The following is a 15,732-nucleotide window of genomic DNA, read 5'->3' as shown; positions in this document are numbered from 1 at the left end:
GTATGATAGTTTATACCACGTGATGCACGGCTATGAATGACGCCTGACTGCATCCAGTATTTCCTGATTGTTCTTTAGTGGGATTTATAATCGAATATAATGCCCCCCCCCACCCCCCAAAAAAAGGATATTTTGTTTGTGAGGTATTTAATTTACTGAATTGTCCAGTAATAGGGATTATCAAATGGTTTTGTATTATATATCAACCATCAGGTATTGATGTACCTGTAACCTTGATTAGCAAAGCTGGTTGATAACGGAAGTGTTCTTACCTTGAAGTTGCATATACATGTTATTATGTCCCCAATTCTGAGACACTCGCCGTCAAATTTGCAAGTGTTGGTGTCACAAAGGAAGAGATCTGTGTCCCGGTCATCATCCCCTGCAACAACAAGAGCCAAAAAACAGCATGAATTTCACCATAAACACAGAAGTCTCAAGACACACACAGCACAGGCAGGATAATGTTTTTTCAAACACTTCTGATAAAAGCGATTCAGCAGAACTCATGGAACAAACAGGCATGGCCTTCGAAGGGTTCATCAAGTTCTCACCTCCTCTCCAAGACCATTGGAGTCTTGGAGACATTTTCATTGGAGTCTTGAGGCAGTTTCTTATTGGGAATAAAACAAGTTTTCATAGAGGAATAATGATTCTGCACATGTTGAACTTCTTGGAATCACCGCATGAGAACCTTATTCAGCTTTTATAATAAGCTGAATACAGGCTCTGAGAAATATTCCTATTTTGATTAGGAGTCAGACCAACTTTGAAAAATCACTCTTTATAAAATTAAGACGAGTTGTTTCTGAAAACAGGCTACCGCTGAGTCAAAACCTCATTTTACTATTCAGCATACAAAAGCTGACTGCTGTACATTTAACAATTAATCTCCCAAAAATATTGAGTTTACCCATTAGGCACTATATCATTCAGCCCTAATCTGATCCCTTTTATAATTATGCAAGAAATAGGCTTCTCTATCATTTGCTTAATATTATACAAATAACACAAACTTTACACAAAGAATAATATCTCATGATACATTCTACATTGCCCGCATATATTTCATCTCAAAGCGCCATATATCATCATAATAAGACTACATGACACAAAACAGTGGGTCTGCTCATGTGCCCAGGGATTTTTGCTGTCAAAGCAAATAAGCTTCTTGCAAGTGTTACACAGTATTTTTACCCTGTGTTATCTGGTGAGGCCCGGAAGCTAGAATGAAACAGAACATTGCTCATTGTAACGACAACACCAGAGGACATGGAGCTACTTCAGGCCCCTGCTAAAGGGCCACCAACAGTGAGAAAATATGTCTTACATAACCTTGTGGCTCATTTGCATTTCAGCTAAAAATTATCAATGGACCTCAAACGCTACAGGGGGGCAAAAAAAAAAAAAAAAACAGTAGTCTTGCGAGACCGTTCACATTGTGTACCTCAGTTCTGGAGACCTTGAGAAATGATGCTGGCTCTTGGTTTGTGCATAAAGCCCTTGTGTAAAATTAGTCGCTGTTCACACTTTGCAGCAGTAATATTTCATTAAAATTCATCTTGTTCACAATCTGCTCTTAAGAAGCTGCGATAAACTGTCATTAAATCAATTCAGCCTACTGAAGCAACAAATACAAGTCAGAGTATTTGCCAAAGCTAATTAGTCAAAACCATTGTCAATCTCTTGGCTTACTGATAAAATAAGAAATCATGGCTTAAGTTAGGTCTAATACTTCTTACATAAAACATTTTCCTTGTATTCATTACTCCCATATTTGAGTCAGCATCTTAAGAAAGCCTAGCTCACTTGGTACCTTAAAGGCATAGTTCACAAAAAATATTTAACAAAATAAAAGAACAATTTGATGCTGATATTGTTCATGATGTTGTTCATGTATGACTTATTTCGTCTGTGGAACACACAAGAAGATATTCTGTAAAAACACTTTCTCTATATAGACTAAAAACACAGAAATCTAATTCTTCTTTTATTCTTTTACTAACACCAATCATTTAAAATATACTTGGCTCACAAATAAAATGTGGCACATTGCTTTTTTTGGTTAGAGCGGGCATGATGCACCTGCGTGCATTATTGATGCAAGCACTCCCTCTGTGAAGGCATACAGATGCAAAGCATTTTGTAACACCTCTACTGCTTGGCTGCCCTTCCGTAGCTGTGTCATAACACACTTTGACCTCGCGACACAGGTAGATGCATTTAAATGCATGTCTGAAATGTGCTGTATTGAACAGGGCACTTGGGAACAGGAGCAGGAGGGGAAATAATGTAATGGATCGTAGAGGAGAGGAACATGGAGATCTGAAATAGCTTTACCCTAGCCTTACCCTTAACCTACCCTTTACCCAATCATAACCTGACTCCTAAAACCAAGTCTTGAACCCTCAAACAGGCCTTTAAAAGGGGTCCAGGAAGTGAAGACCCACCAAAATGTCCTCACTTTACAAGATTGTCCTCACTCCGATGGTCTAAAGCTCAAACTGGCCCTCACAAAGATAGCTGTACATGTGCAAACACACACACACACACACAGGTATTCCTATCATTATGGTGGCAGTCCATAGGCATAATGGCTTTTCTACTCATAAACTGTATTTTCTATCCCCTTACTCTAACCTTACCCCAAAACAATACATTAAATATGATTCAACAGTCAGGACCAACAGTGTTTACCACCCTTTTTATCTCCCGAACCTTCACAGCCAAGTAATTTCAATGACCCTTTCATCAGCAACAAACCAGAAATGTGTTCCATTTACTGCATATTGTATTTTATATTATTTGTATTATTATTATACAAAAACTGGTTTCACAGAAAATAAGGTCTCCGTGTTTCCCTTTCCCTTTACGTAACCTTTAATAAACTTCTTATGTACCTGCTGAGGTCCAAATTCTGCTGGTCTGGACCATCAAAAAAAGTTCAAATCCATATAAGTTAAGGACAGGAAAGTAAAAAACAGAGATTGAGGAAAGTTATAAGGTCACGCTTGAGGAAATGATTTCCGGAAACAGGCAGCGGCATCCTTGCAATTTTATCACGGTAATTTCTTCATTTAGAACACTGAAAGGCCTCTAAATGCTTAACAAGATTTTAAACTTAACCAAAACATCAGTCAAATAATTTGATTAACTGTAAATATGCTTTTAGAAGTCTGTTAAAAATGCTTTTTGAGCAGGGCTGAGTTACCATGAGCGGAAAGGAATTTTGTTCTGCTCTCTTTAAAGTCTCTCTGCTAGGACAATCTTTCAGTAGCTGTCTACATGGAGAGATAAGATCTGTTTTCCTTTTCTTTGTGAAGAAAGCACTCAACGTGTATGGACAACAAGACAGTAGAAAAAAAAAAAAAAAAACATCCTGAAAATTTCTATAAGAATTCCTCAAAGTCATTCCTTGAAGTTACAAAGCAATGATTAGAACAGCCAAACAGGAAATTACATCTTTCATCCTAACATGCTCTACTATCCGACAGCCCACAAAAACAAGTTAAAACAACTCTTCCTGAATCTAAAATAGACTTTCTCTAAGTACGAAAACATTGTACTTTAAACACAGGACTCTTATGAACTACAAGGTATTTGTAAATGAAAAAGTGATCTGCATGGCCATAAATAAGATTAGCAGTTGATGCATAAATATCACTGTCCCTATCAAGGCAAACATTATATTTAACCTTCCAACAAACATCCTTATACTGACATCAAAACATACTGGACACATTATATTCAGTACAAAACAATACACATGTAAAGGAAGGTTATAGAATTTATTGTATTCCTGAAGCATTAAACAAATACTAGAATCTTCTTTGAAAAAGGATTTAGATTAAAGGTGCACTAAGCGATATTTAAAAACAGTGTTGGACAGAGTCCCAGAACACTTGCTTCCTATCAGCAGTAAGGGGCGTGTCTAATGATGACAGGGAGAAGAGAGCACTCAGTGAGTGCACAGGATGGATATTAGCAGATCGACTATAGATAAGGGTAAATTTCAGAGGAACAAAACATTAGAAAGAAGGGTAGGACCTGCATAAATACTGGAGCAGCTTTCCGGGGATTGAGAAGACTCAAGGAGCGGGAAGGCCTGGAATCAGATGCCGAGGTTGCTTTATTTCTTCTTGATCGGTGATTTATGTTGATTTTGCTTTCACACAACTAATCTGTGTTGGCTTTTGCTTGAATATGCTTAGCTGGCAGGCATAGCAGATTCCGCCATTGCTGCTGCCGGGGTTGTGTACAGAAGAGTTAACAAAATAGGGGCGAGGTCTGGGTAGGCGGGCGTGTTTGTTTTGGTGCTTTCAAATATCAACATCAAATGGGTTAAATATACTCAGTGCACCTTTAAACATATACATTACATATAAAAGTATTTGAAAATACCATTTAAAGGACATGTGTAATATTTGTGCCACTAACACTACAAAATAAATAAATAATACAAATACAAATTATTTAAATATTTTCTTCTTCCAATGGTCACAAAAACAGATAGTCCAGTCCTGCTCTTACTCATGCCATTACGCTTTTTAGGAATTAGTTTGGAAAACAGTTGTCTCTGAACAATGATCCTCTTTAGGCAAATAAATAAATAAATAAATAAAAACTAATATGTATATTATTAAATTATTAAAACTTGCACACTTTAAAGTCTTCTTTAAAGTCTATATGAAATTAAAATTTACACCTATTTTGTAAATGCATTTTTTTAATTTTATCTATCTATTAATTCATTCATTTATTTTTGTGAATGAGTGATTTGTGTATACTGTATGTTTCCTTTTTATTGTATACGGTATGATATATTAATAATATTATATATTTTTGACCTCACAATATTTAATAAAAACGTCATAATTCAGTCTTCCAGTGAAATCAACAGCGTTCTCCCTGGTGATGTAGATCAGACTTCTCCAGTCATTTTGGCTGCTTAAGCTCTGCTTCAAAATCCAACCATCAACTGATGGATAGAACCAAGTCACACCCTTACATTTATTGTTTTTTGATAATTTGTTGCACACAGATGTATGGTAAAATATGGAAGAAAATATCTGTTGCTACTTCTGATTCATTGCAACTTTTAGACATCCCATATAAGGCCAAATATACACATACTGCCTCGTATAGGGGTTCCCACCAAACAGGTCTGTTTAAGATTCTAAAGCAAAAAATTCTATAAAGAACTTCATAATCAGTATATCCTTCATAGCTGCTTGTTTTTGTGGCAGCATAATTTATCCTATGTGTTGGCCACTTTTGCATTATAGCTATTTAGTAGTTAATGGAAAGCAATTTAAAACAAGTTACAGCTGTAGTTTTGCAGTGACAAGGTGAAGGGCAGATTTAATATAGAGAAGGTGTACAGAACTTCATATCTGACAAATACTGTTTAAAATGAAGAACACAAGACTGTACTAATTAATAATTCGACCTCCAATATTACAATTAGCCAACAACATCCACTTCATTAGTAACAAAGTTCTAACAGTCCAATTTTAAGTTTTTGCTGCCTCCAGCTGCTTGTTTCTTCCTTCTGCAGTGAAATAAGAGACTTTGTTGGACTCAAACACCTGGTAATGCAGGTCTCCTAGCTCCTCAAGAGTGTCGTAATTTTATCAAAATAAACGGGAAGTGTGAGCCAATGTTATGTCTCACAATGTGCCAAACAAGAGAGTATTGGGGGAGATGGATATTGTTATTTTTGCCTTGCCAGTGAGGTGAATAATTGAAAGAAGCAAGCTGGCAGAGGCATAAATACTCTAAAGGTGAAGTGCAGACAGCTCCAGTGAGTGAGACATCAGACCAGTTGTCTGGCCATTAAAAAGCTGCATTTCAAACCTCGGGACATTGTAAGCAGTTGAAAATGTTTTAGCTCTTATTTGAGGTGTAATACAAAGAATCATTCAGAATTACTCAGAGGAGTAAAACAAGTGCGTTTTGAAAAAATCTGGATACTTTGTAACTAATTAGAAAAAATTCAAACAAACATCTAACTGACAGCAAAGGTTAAAAAATACAGTTCACCAAAAAATTGTAATTCTGTTTTCATTGACTATCCTTTTGCTGCTCTAAACCAGTATAGTTTTCTTTTGTGAAACATTACACTATGATCTAAATAACCTTGACTTTCACTGTACGGTCACTGACATAAATAACTTTTCATAAAAACTTGTGTTCCACAGAAGAAACGAACAAACAAGCATACAGTATATGTTTGGAATAACATGTGGGACAGTAAATAATGACATAATTTTCATTTTTGATTGAAATATCCCTTTCAGACTTTAATTGAACTACCAAAAACTGGCAGTTTATGTTGTTGTGTCTCTTCAAATTCAAAAGTCTGCTGTCCCCTCTCGCCTACTCTGTTTTTGCTTGTCTCGCCTCCTTTGCAGCTGATATGCAAAAGCCCTCAGTGAGCCAGCAGCGCAAAACACATTCTCCAAGGGAGAGCTATTGACAATGAACAATACAAATAAAAGCTTACGCCCTTTTGGGCAGTGACTTATTTTGAGGCAGCAGCTTCATAAAATTGATACAAGGAAGCTAACAGAGTTGACTGAATTCTAATCATGAACACAGAAGATACTTCAGTAATAAGTAATTTATTTTGCAAGAGTATACACTACTTGTGTCCACAACTTATGGCCTTAGATTAGGTTTGTTGACTAAACAGCTGGTTTGCATTTGTTTTGCTGTGTTCAGTGCATAATTCTGTGATGGGGATTGAAATTATTTTCAGTCAAGTAGGAAATTCAGGTTTTATGCAATAATGATGCAGGTTCCTCTCTTATTTATTTTTATTTTTTAAAACTTCAGACCTGATAAATGCAATGCAACGTCCAAATGTATAACCATTCTGTTTGCTGTGTGCACTAAATCAGCAATAATGTAAAGGAACAGTTAACCTAAAACATCAGAATCCTGTAAATGTGATCCAAAACAAATTGGACACCACTGACTTACATAAAACAGACCAAATCAAAATGTTTTCGATATATATATATATATATATATATATATATATATATATATATATATATATATATATATATATATATATATATATATAAATATATAAATAATTCTGCATCTATTTTTAGGTGTGCCAGCTGTCACTGTGGGTGGCACAGGCACACCCTGGCACACCCGTGGCTACGCCACTGATATCACTGATAGCCACGGGTGTGCCTGTGCCACCCACAGTGACAGCTGGCACACCTAAAAATAGATGCAGAATTATTTTTTACGGGCTCAATAAAAAATGTTTACTAAACTTTGGCTATTGTTGTTTACTTAGAAAATATATATATTTTTAAATCAACCCTTTCACGGGTAAATTACAAATATTTTAACTGACCCCTTGTTTCCATGGCGACACGTCATGATTGTCACGTGACACACCGCAGCCACTAACAGATGTAACGTTATTGGTATTCGTTTTATTTAGTTTTTCATTTTTTTTAAATATATACACAAACTTGCTTACCATGTCAACTATCTGATATTCCGATCTTCGTTTAAAAACCTTTATAAATTATCTTGATCTATAACGAGATATATGTCAAGCGCTGAGCGCGTCCGTCTCTGGCTCAGTGCCAGCCGAGCCCGAGAGCCAACGCACGAAAGCTGTTTGAATCAGGCAGTTCTGTGACGCCACTGAACATTATAAATCATACTCTCAGGGGCACAGAAATAATAATTCAATATATGGTGCAATAATGCTAAAAATGTTAAAATGTTATTTAAATTTTTAATTATTATTGTTAAAATATAAATGCCGACATTTGGACTGCCAACCAATCAGCAAACAGCAGCTGACTGTGACCCCAGCAGTCTATGATATAAACAGTAATTTTTGATTGCACATTGCAATATGTCGCAGAGCTCCTTTCTTAATTTTTTTTAGAAAAAAATCTTGGCTTGATGAACAGCCTGACACAAGGCCTTAATGTTACACCTGATGAGGAAGTTTCTCCCTCCCCGGGCCCAACATCAACAGACAGTGTTGCCAGATTGGAAATGTCAAAGTTTCGTACCACAAGTTCAAAATTATCGTATTTGGAAGAGATTTATTACACTTAACAATTAACTACATTTTGACACGACCTGCAAATTACCACTAGGAGTATGGTTGGATGGAAGCAGTGCAACAAAAATCCCATATTTTTGCACGGTAATCTGTCAATAAATGTGGCACACCCAGATTTTCATATGCACACCCAGAGTCTCTTTTCTGGCTACGCTACTGATATATATATATATATATATATATATATATATATATATATATATATATATATATATATATATATATATATATATATGTATGTGAATAGACCATTGTCTGTAAACCTGTTTGATTCTGGCAATTAGTGTTATGTTTTCTTTTTAGTTTGCATTGGTTGTATGACTGCATTTGTAGTCAGGATTTACTAGGAAAATTCATCATAAAGTATATTATCAACACCTTTTTGTAAATCATCTAAATTGGCCTTCAGGCATGCTTGTGGTAGAGCTTCCCACGTCTCATGCATGCCATTGCCATGAGTTGCACAACCAAAGTGCAAGCAAGAGGCAGGGATAGACGTTTTGGAACGATACCTAATTGCCCACGGTGACCTGCTGATTGATAGTGAGGCGCCACGGCGGGAAACTGAGCAGAAATATGCGGAGAGTTCCGAGCGTCTCTCGCGCCTCAGGGCGCGCATGATGATTATTTCACGTGCATCTGCAATCGTCTGAACGGCGCTCTGACAGTGAGGGTGAGAGATCGGCCGCTGTCCAAATCAAAACCCACTTAATATCCGAGTCTACGACAGACTGATGCTCGAGATTACTACGCCGGCTTGATGGAACTGTTGCCAAGAAAAGCATGGCTTCTAATAGGATTCTTACATGTATATTCTTCGAAACTGAAACCTTTTGAACCTGCCCAAAATATCGCCACTTGTTCACTCGCTGACGTGTAAAATATGTCCAATATAACGTAAAACCTTTTTTCGAAATATAAATGCGAGTTTTAGGTAAATGCGCAAAGTAGGCTACACATTGTTCCAAACATGAAAATAAAGATATCTGAACAAAAGTAAATTTATTACAGAAACATCACAGGTGATTTAGCTACAGAATTAACACAAAAGCCGTTTTTTTTTTCTGTCCACATATTTTCATATTTTGATAATCTGCCTGTGTTTCTTAAAGTCTCCAGCGGTGAAAGCTGTTTAATGTTAAAATAGACTTTTTTTCCACTGAACGCACTGAACCTAGAAAAACCGGTCAATTGATGTAGGAAACACATGTTCTCAGCGACAGTTCGTAGACTAAGCACGATTTCATAAGTGCGAACACAAGAATGAGCCATTATTCCGCGAGAAAAAAAAAACAAACTAAACAAAAACAAAAATCAACAGTTGACAGTTTATTGCGGTGAATAATAACGATTATATATCGAATGTGCTATGATAGTGATAGTGAACTGCTAAAGCTTTCCTCTCTACACTTCAGGTCCATAACTTCTGCTACTTCTATAACAAACACTCGTCTTCTGTTGCCAAGGGAACGTCAAAGCTTATTCTCTTCAACGCAAGGAGCAGCGGACTTCTTGAACGTCTTACCCGAGCAATTCCATCCAGTCGGAGTCTGACAGTCGCTGAGTGAGGACGGGAAAGCGCCAAGTTGTTGCACCGGGAAAGTGGCGAGAAAGGACAAGACTGCAATCCATGCCCAGTGTCCCACTATCCGGCTCCACTGGTGCGGACTTCGGGGCTCGTGTAGGGCCGCCGCCACCGTGACACCCATCTCAGTTCCCCCGACACTGCTCACAGACGCGCAACGACAGCCCTGGGCTTAATGTTGTCAACTTTGCCGGTGCGCTTAGAAGCCAAGAGAGGGACATTTTCCGATGGAAGGAGTGTGCCCCATGAAGCAGTTGTTTCTGGATGACCAGAGCGAGGATCCGCCCGAAGCGAGAGGGTGCAGATGCAGAATGAGAGAGGTCTGGGTGCGATGACAGGGGAGGGGATGGTATCGGGAGGGAAGTGGGTAAGCGAGATGTTCAAAAAGCAAGGCAAAAATCAAAAGACGAGAGGGTTTTTTTAAGAAACGTAAATGGGGCACAAAATCATATATCCCATTCGAGTGACTTGCCGAAGTTACAACATCCACCTGAGCGCCTGTCCACCGTCCTCACCCCGTGCGCTCGCGGAGAGCCGTGAGTTTGTCAGAGTCTCGCGGAGGGCCATTCCTCTGTACCTATGAACCACTATAACACACTGAAGGCGAGCGGCAGGTTTACAGACCGCTTCGGATCACGTGTTCTCAAGCAACCGGGAGGGGCGGGACGATGCCGCGGCTCTGATTGGTCGAGAGGGATGCAGGAGTGTCAGGAGCGAGGCGATGGTCCAGCTCGAGCATATCGACGGCCAGTGCAGAATAGTGTACCCTATAGTCTACTTTAGCATGGATTTGGCTTGCAAACGCGTGGGCGAAGAAGGGCCATGCTGAGAATCTCTTCTCAGTAATTGAGCACTGCTGCCCTGAGCACGATGGCAGCAGAAATCGATTAGCAACTTGCAGTGTTGTGAAATGATCCCCGTATCCTACACAAAAGACTTACAGCATTAGATGAGAGAACCGAGGGACCCGGCGGAGTTCACGACTGTCTGCGCGTAAAACGCAACGGATAATCTCGGCGGTGGAAATGGATATGCAGAGACGCTTTAATGGATACGGGTCGCGAGCTGAGCATTAGAAATGGCTTTTTAATGACATTTAATGATGCAACGTGTCTCAGAAAAGCTATTTTCACAAGGTGTATCGACGATGATAAAAAAGCAAGCACATTTCATGTTATCGACTTAACACAAAGTACAGCTGGTCTCTTAATCAGTGCAATACTATGCGTGTTGTTGCACCCTAACAGGACTACACACGAAATCTGAAAACCTGAGCAAACTTGAACGGAGTGCAACAAAGTGTTCTTTTATATCTAATCTATCTTATTTATTTCCTGCTGATTCGTAGAGAGGTAAAGTTCTAGACTAACGTATAAAGACTATCCTCCAGAGAGAGGCACAGGGAGAAAGGCACATCATATTTGGACTCTTAAAATGTGACATTATAACAAACACATCAAAAAAGAAACTTGAAGAAAGCATTACTGACTGAAATGTGTTTGCAGTCAGTTATTTGTAAAAATGTTTTCTATTCTGATTTTTTTAAGCAAAAGATAAAAAAAAAAATGATTGATTATCGATTTATAGTTGCTGTGGTTTGATATTTTGTTATGTCATGCAATTAAATGTGTTTATGTTTCTTAAGTAGGTACAAAAGCCATTGTATCTTTGTTTGACAGTCTTACAAAAAGTGTCCATCCCTATGAAAGATTTCATTAGTCTGATGGCCAAAAAGCACAGTTTTGGTTTTATTGGACGGTAAAGATGTATTCTAATAATATGTAGACAAGATTTTGAACAGTGGTTTTCTCTTTGCCACCTAATAAAACTGTGAGTGGTGAAGCATCTGTGCCACAGTTGTTGAATGCAGAGTTACAGAAGACTCCTTGTGTAATACCTTCAGATTTGTCACTGGTCTCTTGGTGGCTTTCCAATCTCCTTCTTAGTCACTGAGTTTGAGGATATAATCATTTACCCACCACCCACACTGTTACAAACTTGTTTGACAGATATTCTTCGATGTAACACAAAAATACAATAAATGCTTATACAACTCTTTCTCACAAAATGAAAGCAGCATTGATCATGGTACTGAAAATCATCATAGAAGTTGTCCAGACTTGGTGGTTTAGGTTTGGTTACAAGAAAAAGAAGAACCAGAGGCATTTGATGTTACTGTTATTTTTTTTTATTTTTTTATTTATAATTTTTACTAATATGATATATTTGAAGGCTGGTTAAGGGCAGAATAAATTATGACAACATAATGACATGACTCATCTATCAAATTCATGTCAGCAAATAAAAAAAAGATGAACAAACATAAATCTTCTTTTAGAAATGTTGTCATATATGTGTTTCCCAATAAGACGTCTTTTTTTAATTACTTGCATGTTTTCTCTTTAAGTGAAGAGCACATTTGGAAAAAAAAGATTTGAAACCTGTTGCTTGAACAGTATAAAGTTGGACTTCTGGGCATGTCCTCGAGATAAATGACCATATACTCTCCACTGTTCATTTCACTGCTACCGGATCATTCCCACATTTCTCCTGGAGTCTGGCTCCATCAGCTCAGTATTATTAGCAAGGTTCAGAGCTCCTCTGGAGTGCAGCTGGCTCTGGGCTATCACCGGCAGACGCTCTTGAAAGATAAAACAACACACCCTTGTCATAGGATTTCTAAAGTTTTCTCAGTGCGGTATCATGTATCACATGTATGATCTGACCGTGTAATTATGACTATGGGACATTGATTAACCATTCGGTTTTGTAGGACCTGTTCATAAATAGGAACTGATAAGAGATATTCAAACCAACAGCAATGTTAAAAAGTGGAATTTTCAATGACTACAGTATATTGCATTTTTATGACAATTATTTCATTGGAGTTGAGAGCAGACATCTTTATTCCTATTAGAGCCATATGAAATTTAACACCTTTAAAAAGGCATCTTGGCAAGTCTCCCTCAACTACTTTAAGTTATTTGATATAGCAATAATTATTCAGGATCAATGAACACCAAAAATTCAACATTTTCAAAAGAATATGATATAATGTGGGTTTAATTAAGCATTTGAACAAGTAATGGTGTCAAAGGTAAAACAATAAATTAAATTTGCCTGTAAAGATGGCTGTAGTTTGGCATTATTAACATTTCCCATTAGAACAATAGCTCAGTAAGCTAGTAAGCCACAGGCATGCAATCTATATTCCATAGACTCTTAGGTGAATAATGTAGTCATTTGTAGATATTTCTGAATGAATTGATTCGCTTTCACAGTCAAACTCCTGCTTACAAGCTGAACAGTTTTATTTTTTTTTATTTTTTTTATTAAACTCATTCCCTCATAGTCGACCAGATGTTTTTGTTCTCTGCTGCTGGATATTGCAAACAAATTTCAGTACGGCTGTGGATTTTCTCAGCAGTAACAAGTTTATTGCTATCCTCCTCTTTGGACATCCCAGACAAATGCTAAGGAAATGATATGGCTGGTTGAGGATATTTATGAATTCACTGATTTAATTCCACTTTTGTATCTGGGTGAACACACCGCAAATGTCTACAACCGGCCAACTAGCACAAGATATGCTCAAGGATGGCCCGATCCAGTCTGGTGTGTGGTCTTTAACGTTGCATGATTCCATCTGGAGCAATATCAGAATAGTATATCCCTTCACAAAGATTTACAAAATGATCATATCAAAGCATCAATAAGCACACCACAGTGCCACTTCACACCTCTAAACTGATGGACCACATTATCTCCACACAAGCTTGAACATGGCCAGGTTCACGAACTCTTTAATCATAGCCCTGTCACACCATTACTTAGCCAGGGGTTAGTGTTGCCAAAAAACTATATTCATGGGTTACTGCCAGTTCAGAGTCTTATCGACAAACAGTAAAAAATAACAGCACCTTTGGCAAACTGCCTCTTCCAGATGTTGGCCAGGGGCCCTGAAGGTCTGCTGTGGCACAGATTGACAGAGAAGGTGCTGGTTTCACACAGGATTTGAGATGATGATATGAAATATGAGCACAGAGGCTGTCCCATCTAGTTATTGGGGGACACTATAGTAGAATTCAAATTAAAGTAAGTGTTAGGAACAGTAAAAGTGGATGTTGAAAAATGGTTGAGAGCCACTGACTGGCAGGCTGTTATCTGAATGATTGTTATATATTATCAAACATGTAAATAACTAGATATCATCTTATTAAAGCTACACAGCATCTGTTTTTTTTTTGTTTGCTTTTAATCTTTTGATCAGAAAGTTCTTTACCAAGATGTCATGACCTCATGCGGCTTTTAAAGTATGATAATCGATAATCACGTTACAGATGCTTCCATTTCCAGCCACGATGGTGAGTTACACCCAGTCGCAACTTTGAATAAAGCTGATACAGCTTCTTATCTGAAGCAGAGAAGCAAATTATATTTGCTGTTATATTTTCAATCACTCATTAAAATTAAGCTAATTTCTATGATACAATCACTGCAGTTGCGGACTGTATAAGTGCTGTTTCAAGTAAAGATGACTCAGGTTTTGAACCTGAAAATGAGTGTTAATGTTGAAGCACCCCAGCTTTATAAAAGTGAAGGACACTATTTCTGAGCTTCTCAATGCCCTCAATGACACATCTGTAGTGAGCAAAGTAATTGAAACCGGAAATAAAAGCAAAGGTGTGAAGGACAGAAGACTGTCATAATGAAAGTGCACAGGCAACTATTCTATTAACTTCCTAATGCTATGAGGATCAGTCAATTGCCATGAAGGATGAATTTTTATCGAGAACTGAATAAAAAATGGCTTTTATATTCATTCATACATAGATTAAATTGATGTGTGCTATAAATGTAACCATTATTTTGATATTTGAACTCTCCCTGAACCTAACATTCATAATATCACTATTCATCAGTGAGCTTCTAGACAGAGATCAACAGATGTCTGATAACTATAATATATAGCTTAATGCCTAAACAAAGACCATGATTTAAAATGCTTATTAAAAAGGCTTAGAATAAGCTTATTTTAAGTTTGGTATAGGTTTATTAATTAAAATGATGTGAATTAATTTTGTATGATAATGAGAGATGAACAAGGCCATTTTCATTTATGGAGCTAAAAAGTAAGTCTTGCTCCACAGAGGAAAGGAAAAGACTGAAGACACTTTAAAGCACTTTAATTTAGGAGTTGTCAGAACCTTTTCTTTAAACATTTTAATAAGATTACAATTTCTATTTTAATAACAGTGCCACTTGGAGAGTTAGAGATCAGTGATTTATGCACATGATTAAGTATATCAGATGCTCTCTGTGGTTCTTCAATTTCAGGGTGTGAATTTACATTAAACCTGTCTAAAAAGCGATACTTATTTTTTTTTTTTTTTTTTTTTTTTTTTAGATATATGAGGATATAAAAGCTACAGGAACTTCCAGATTTCTAAACCTGTAAATTTGTACTTGTTGAAATGTTTATTTTCTCAGTTTTGAATCTTTATTTACCATCCAGTGAGTGTAATTTACAGCAAGTGTAACTCATCCACAGTAGGAAAAAACCACCACAGCAAAGTGTTCGTTTGGAAATCTGAGCTACATAGGGCTTTCTGGTACTTTGTGAGGCCGAGCAAGCTGCCTGCAGAAATGTCACGCTCTCTGGCTGTGAAATCCAACTCCTCCTTCTCCTTTTTCTGGATAAGCTGCTACGATGAAAAATATTGATTCACCATGGGGACACACAACAGCCTTATCTGCCGAACCTTTGTGCTCTACAGGCTTTACCCATCAACCCCTGCACAGCCTCATGGGTTTATTCCAGAAGTCTTTATGCGCCACTTGCTGCCTCCTGTGGACATTAAAGCAACTGCAACAGCACTTGTGACCACAGCTTACAAGTTTCAATTATTTTACAATACATGTTAAGTGTAATATATTTAAGACATTGAGTGTGCATTTTATTATTCATAGGAACTTAGAAAAACTTTTCAGGTTTACTTTTGTTCTGTGTATTAACACCAAAACTAAATATTATGTT

The 15,732-nt window shown here is 37.4% G+C and overlaps 1 protein-coding gene across 2 annotated transcripts in view; it reads right to left on the bottom strand.

Moving 5' to 3' along the window:
* The window catches only part of LOC113053265 (tomoregulin-2-like), a 53,372-nt gene extending 42,237 nt beyond the window's left edge, over positions 1-11,135 (bottom strand). The window contains exons 1-2 of one of the 2 annotated variants that reach the window (XM_026218144.1): positions 9,636-11,135; positions 273-382 (exon numbers count right to left, since the gene is read on the bottom strand). In XM_026218144.1, coding sequence (XP_026073929.1) covers positions 273-382; positions 9,636-9,819 — 294 coding nt within the window. In that variant the 5' untranslated portion in view covers positions 9,820-11,135. The remainder of the gene's footprint in view (positions 1-272; positions 383-9,635) is intronic. The other variant, XM_026218143.1, reaches the window with a different exon arrangement.
* Positions 11,136-15,732: the final 4,597 nt, after the last annotated feature.

The sequence above is a fragment of the Carassius auratus genome, chromosome 34 (assembly GCF_003368295.1).
Source record: "Carassius auratus strain Wakin chromosome 34, ASM336829v1, whole genome shotgun sequence".
NCBI classification, from domain to species: domain Eukaryota; kingdom Metazoa; phylum Chordata; class Actinopteri; order Cypriniformes; family Cyprinidae; genus Carassius; species Carassius auratus.
This window is presented reverse-complemented; position numbering and strand designations above follow the sequence as displayed.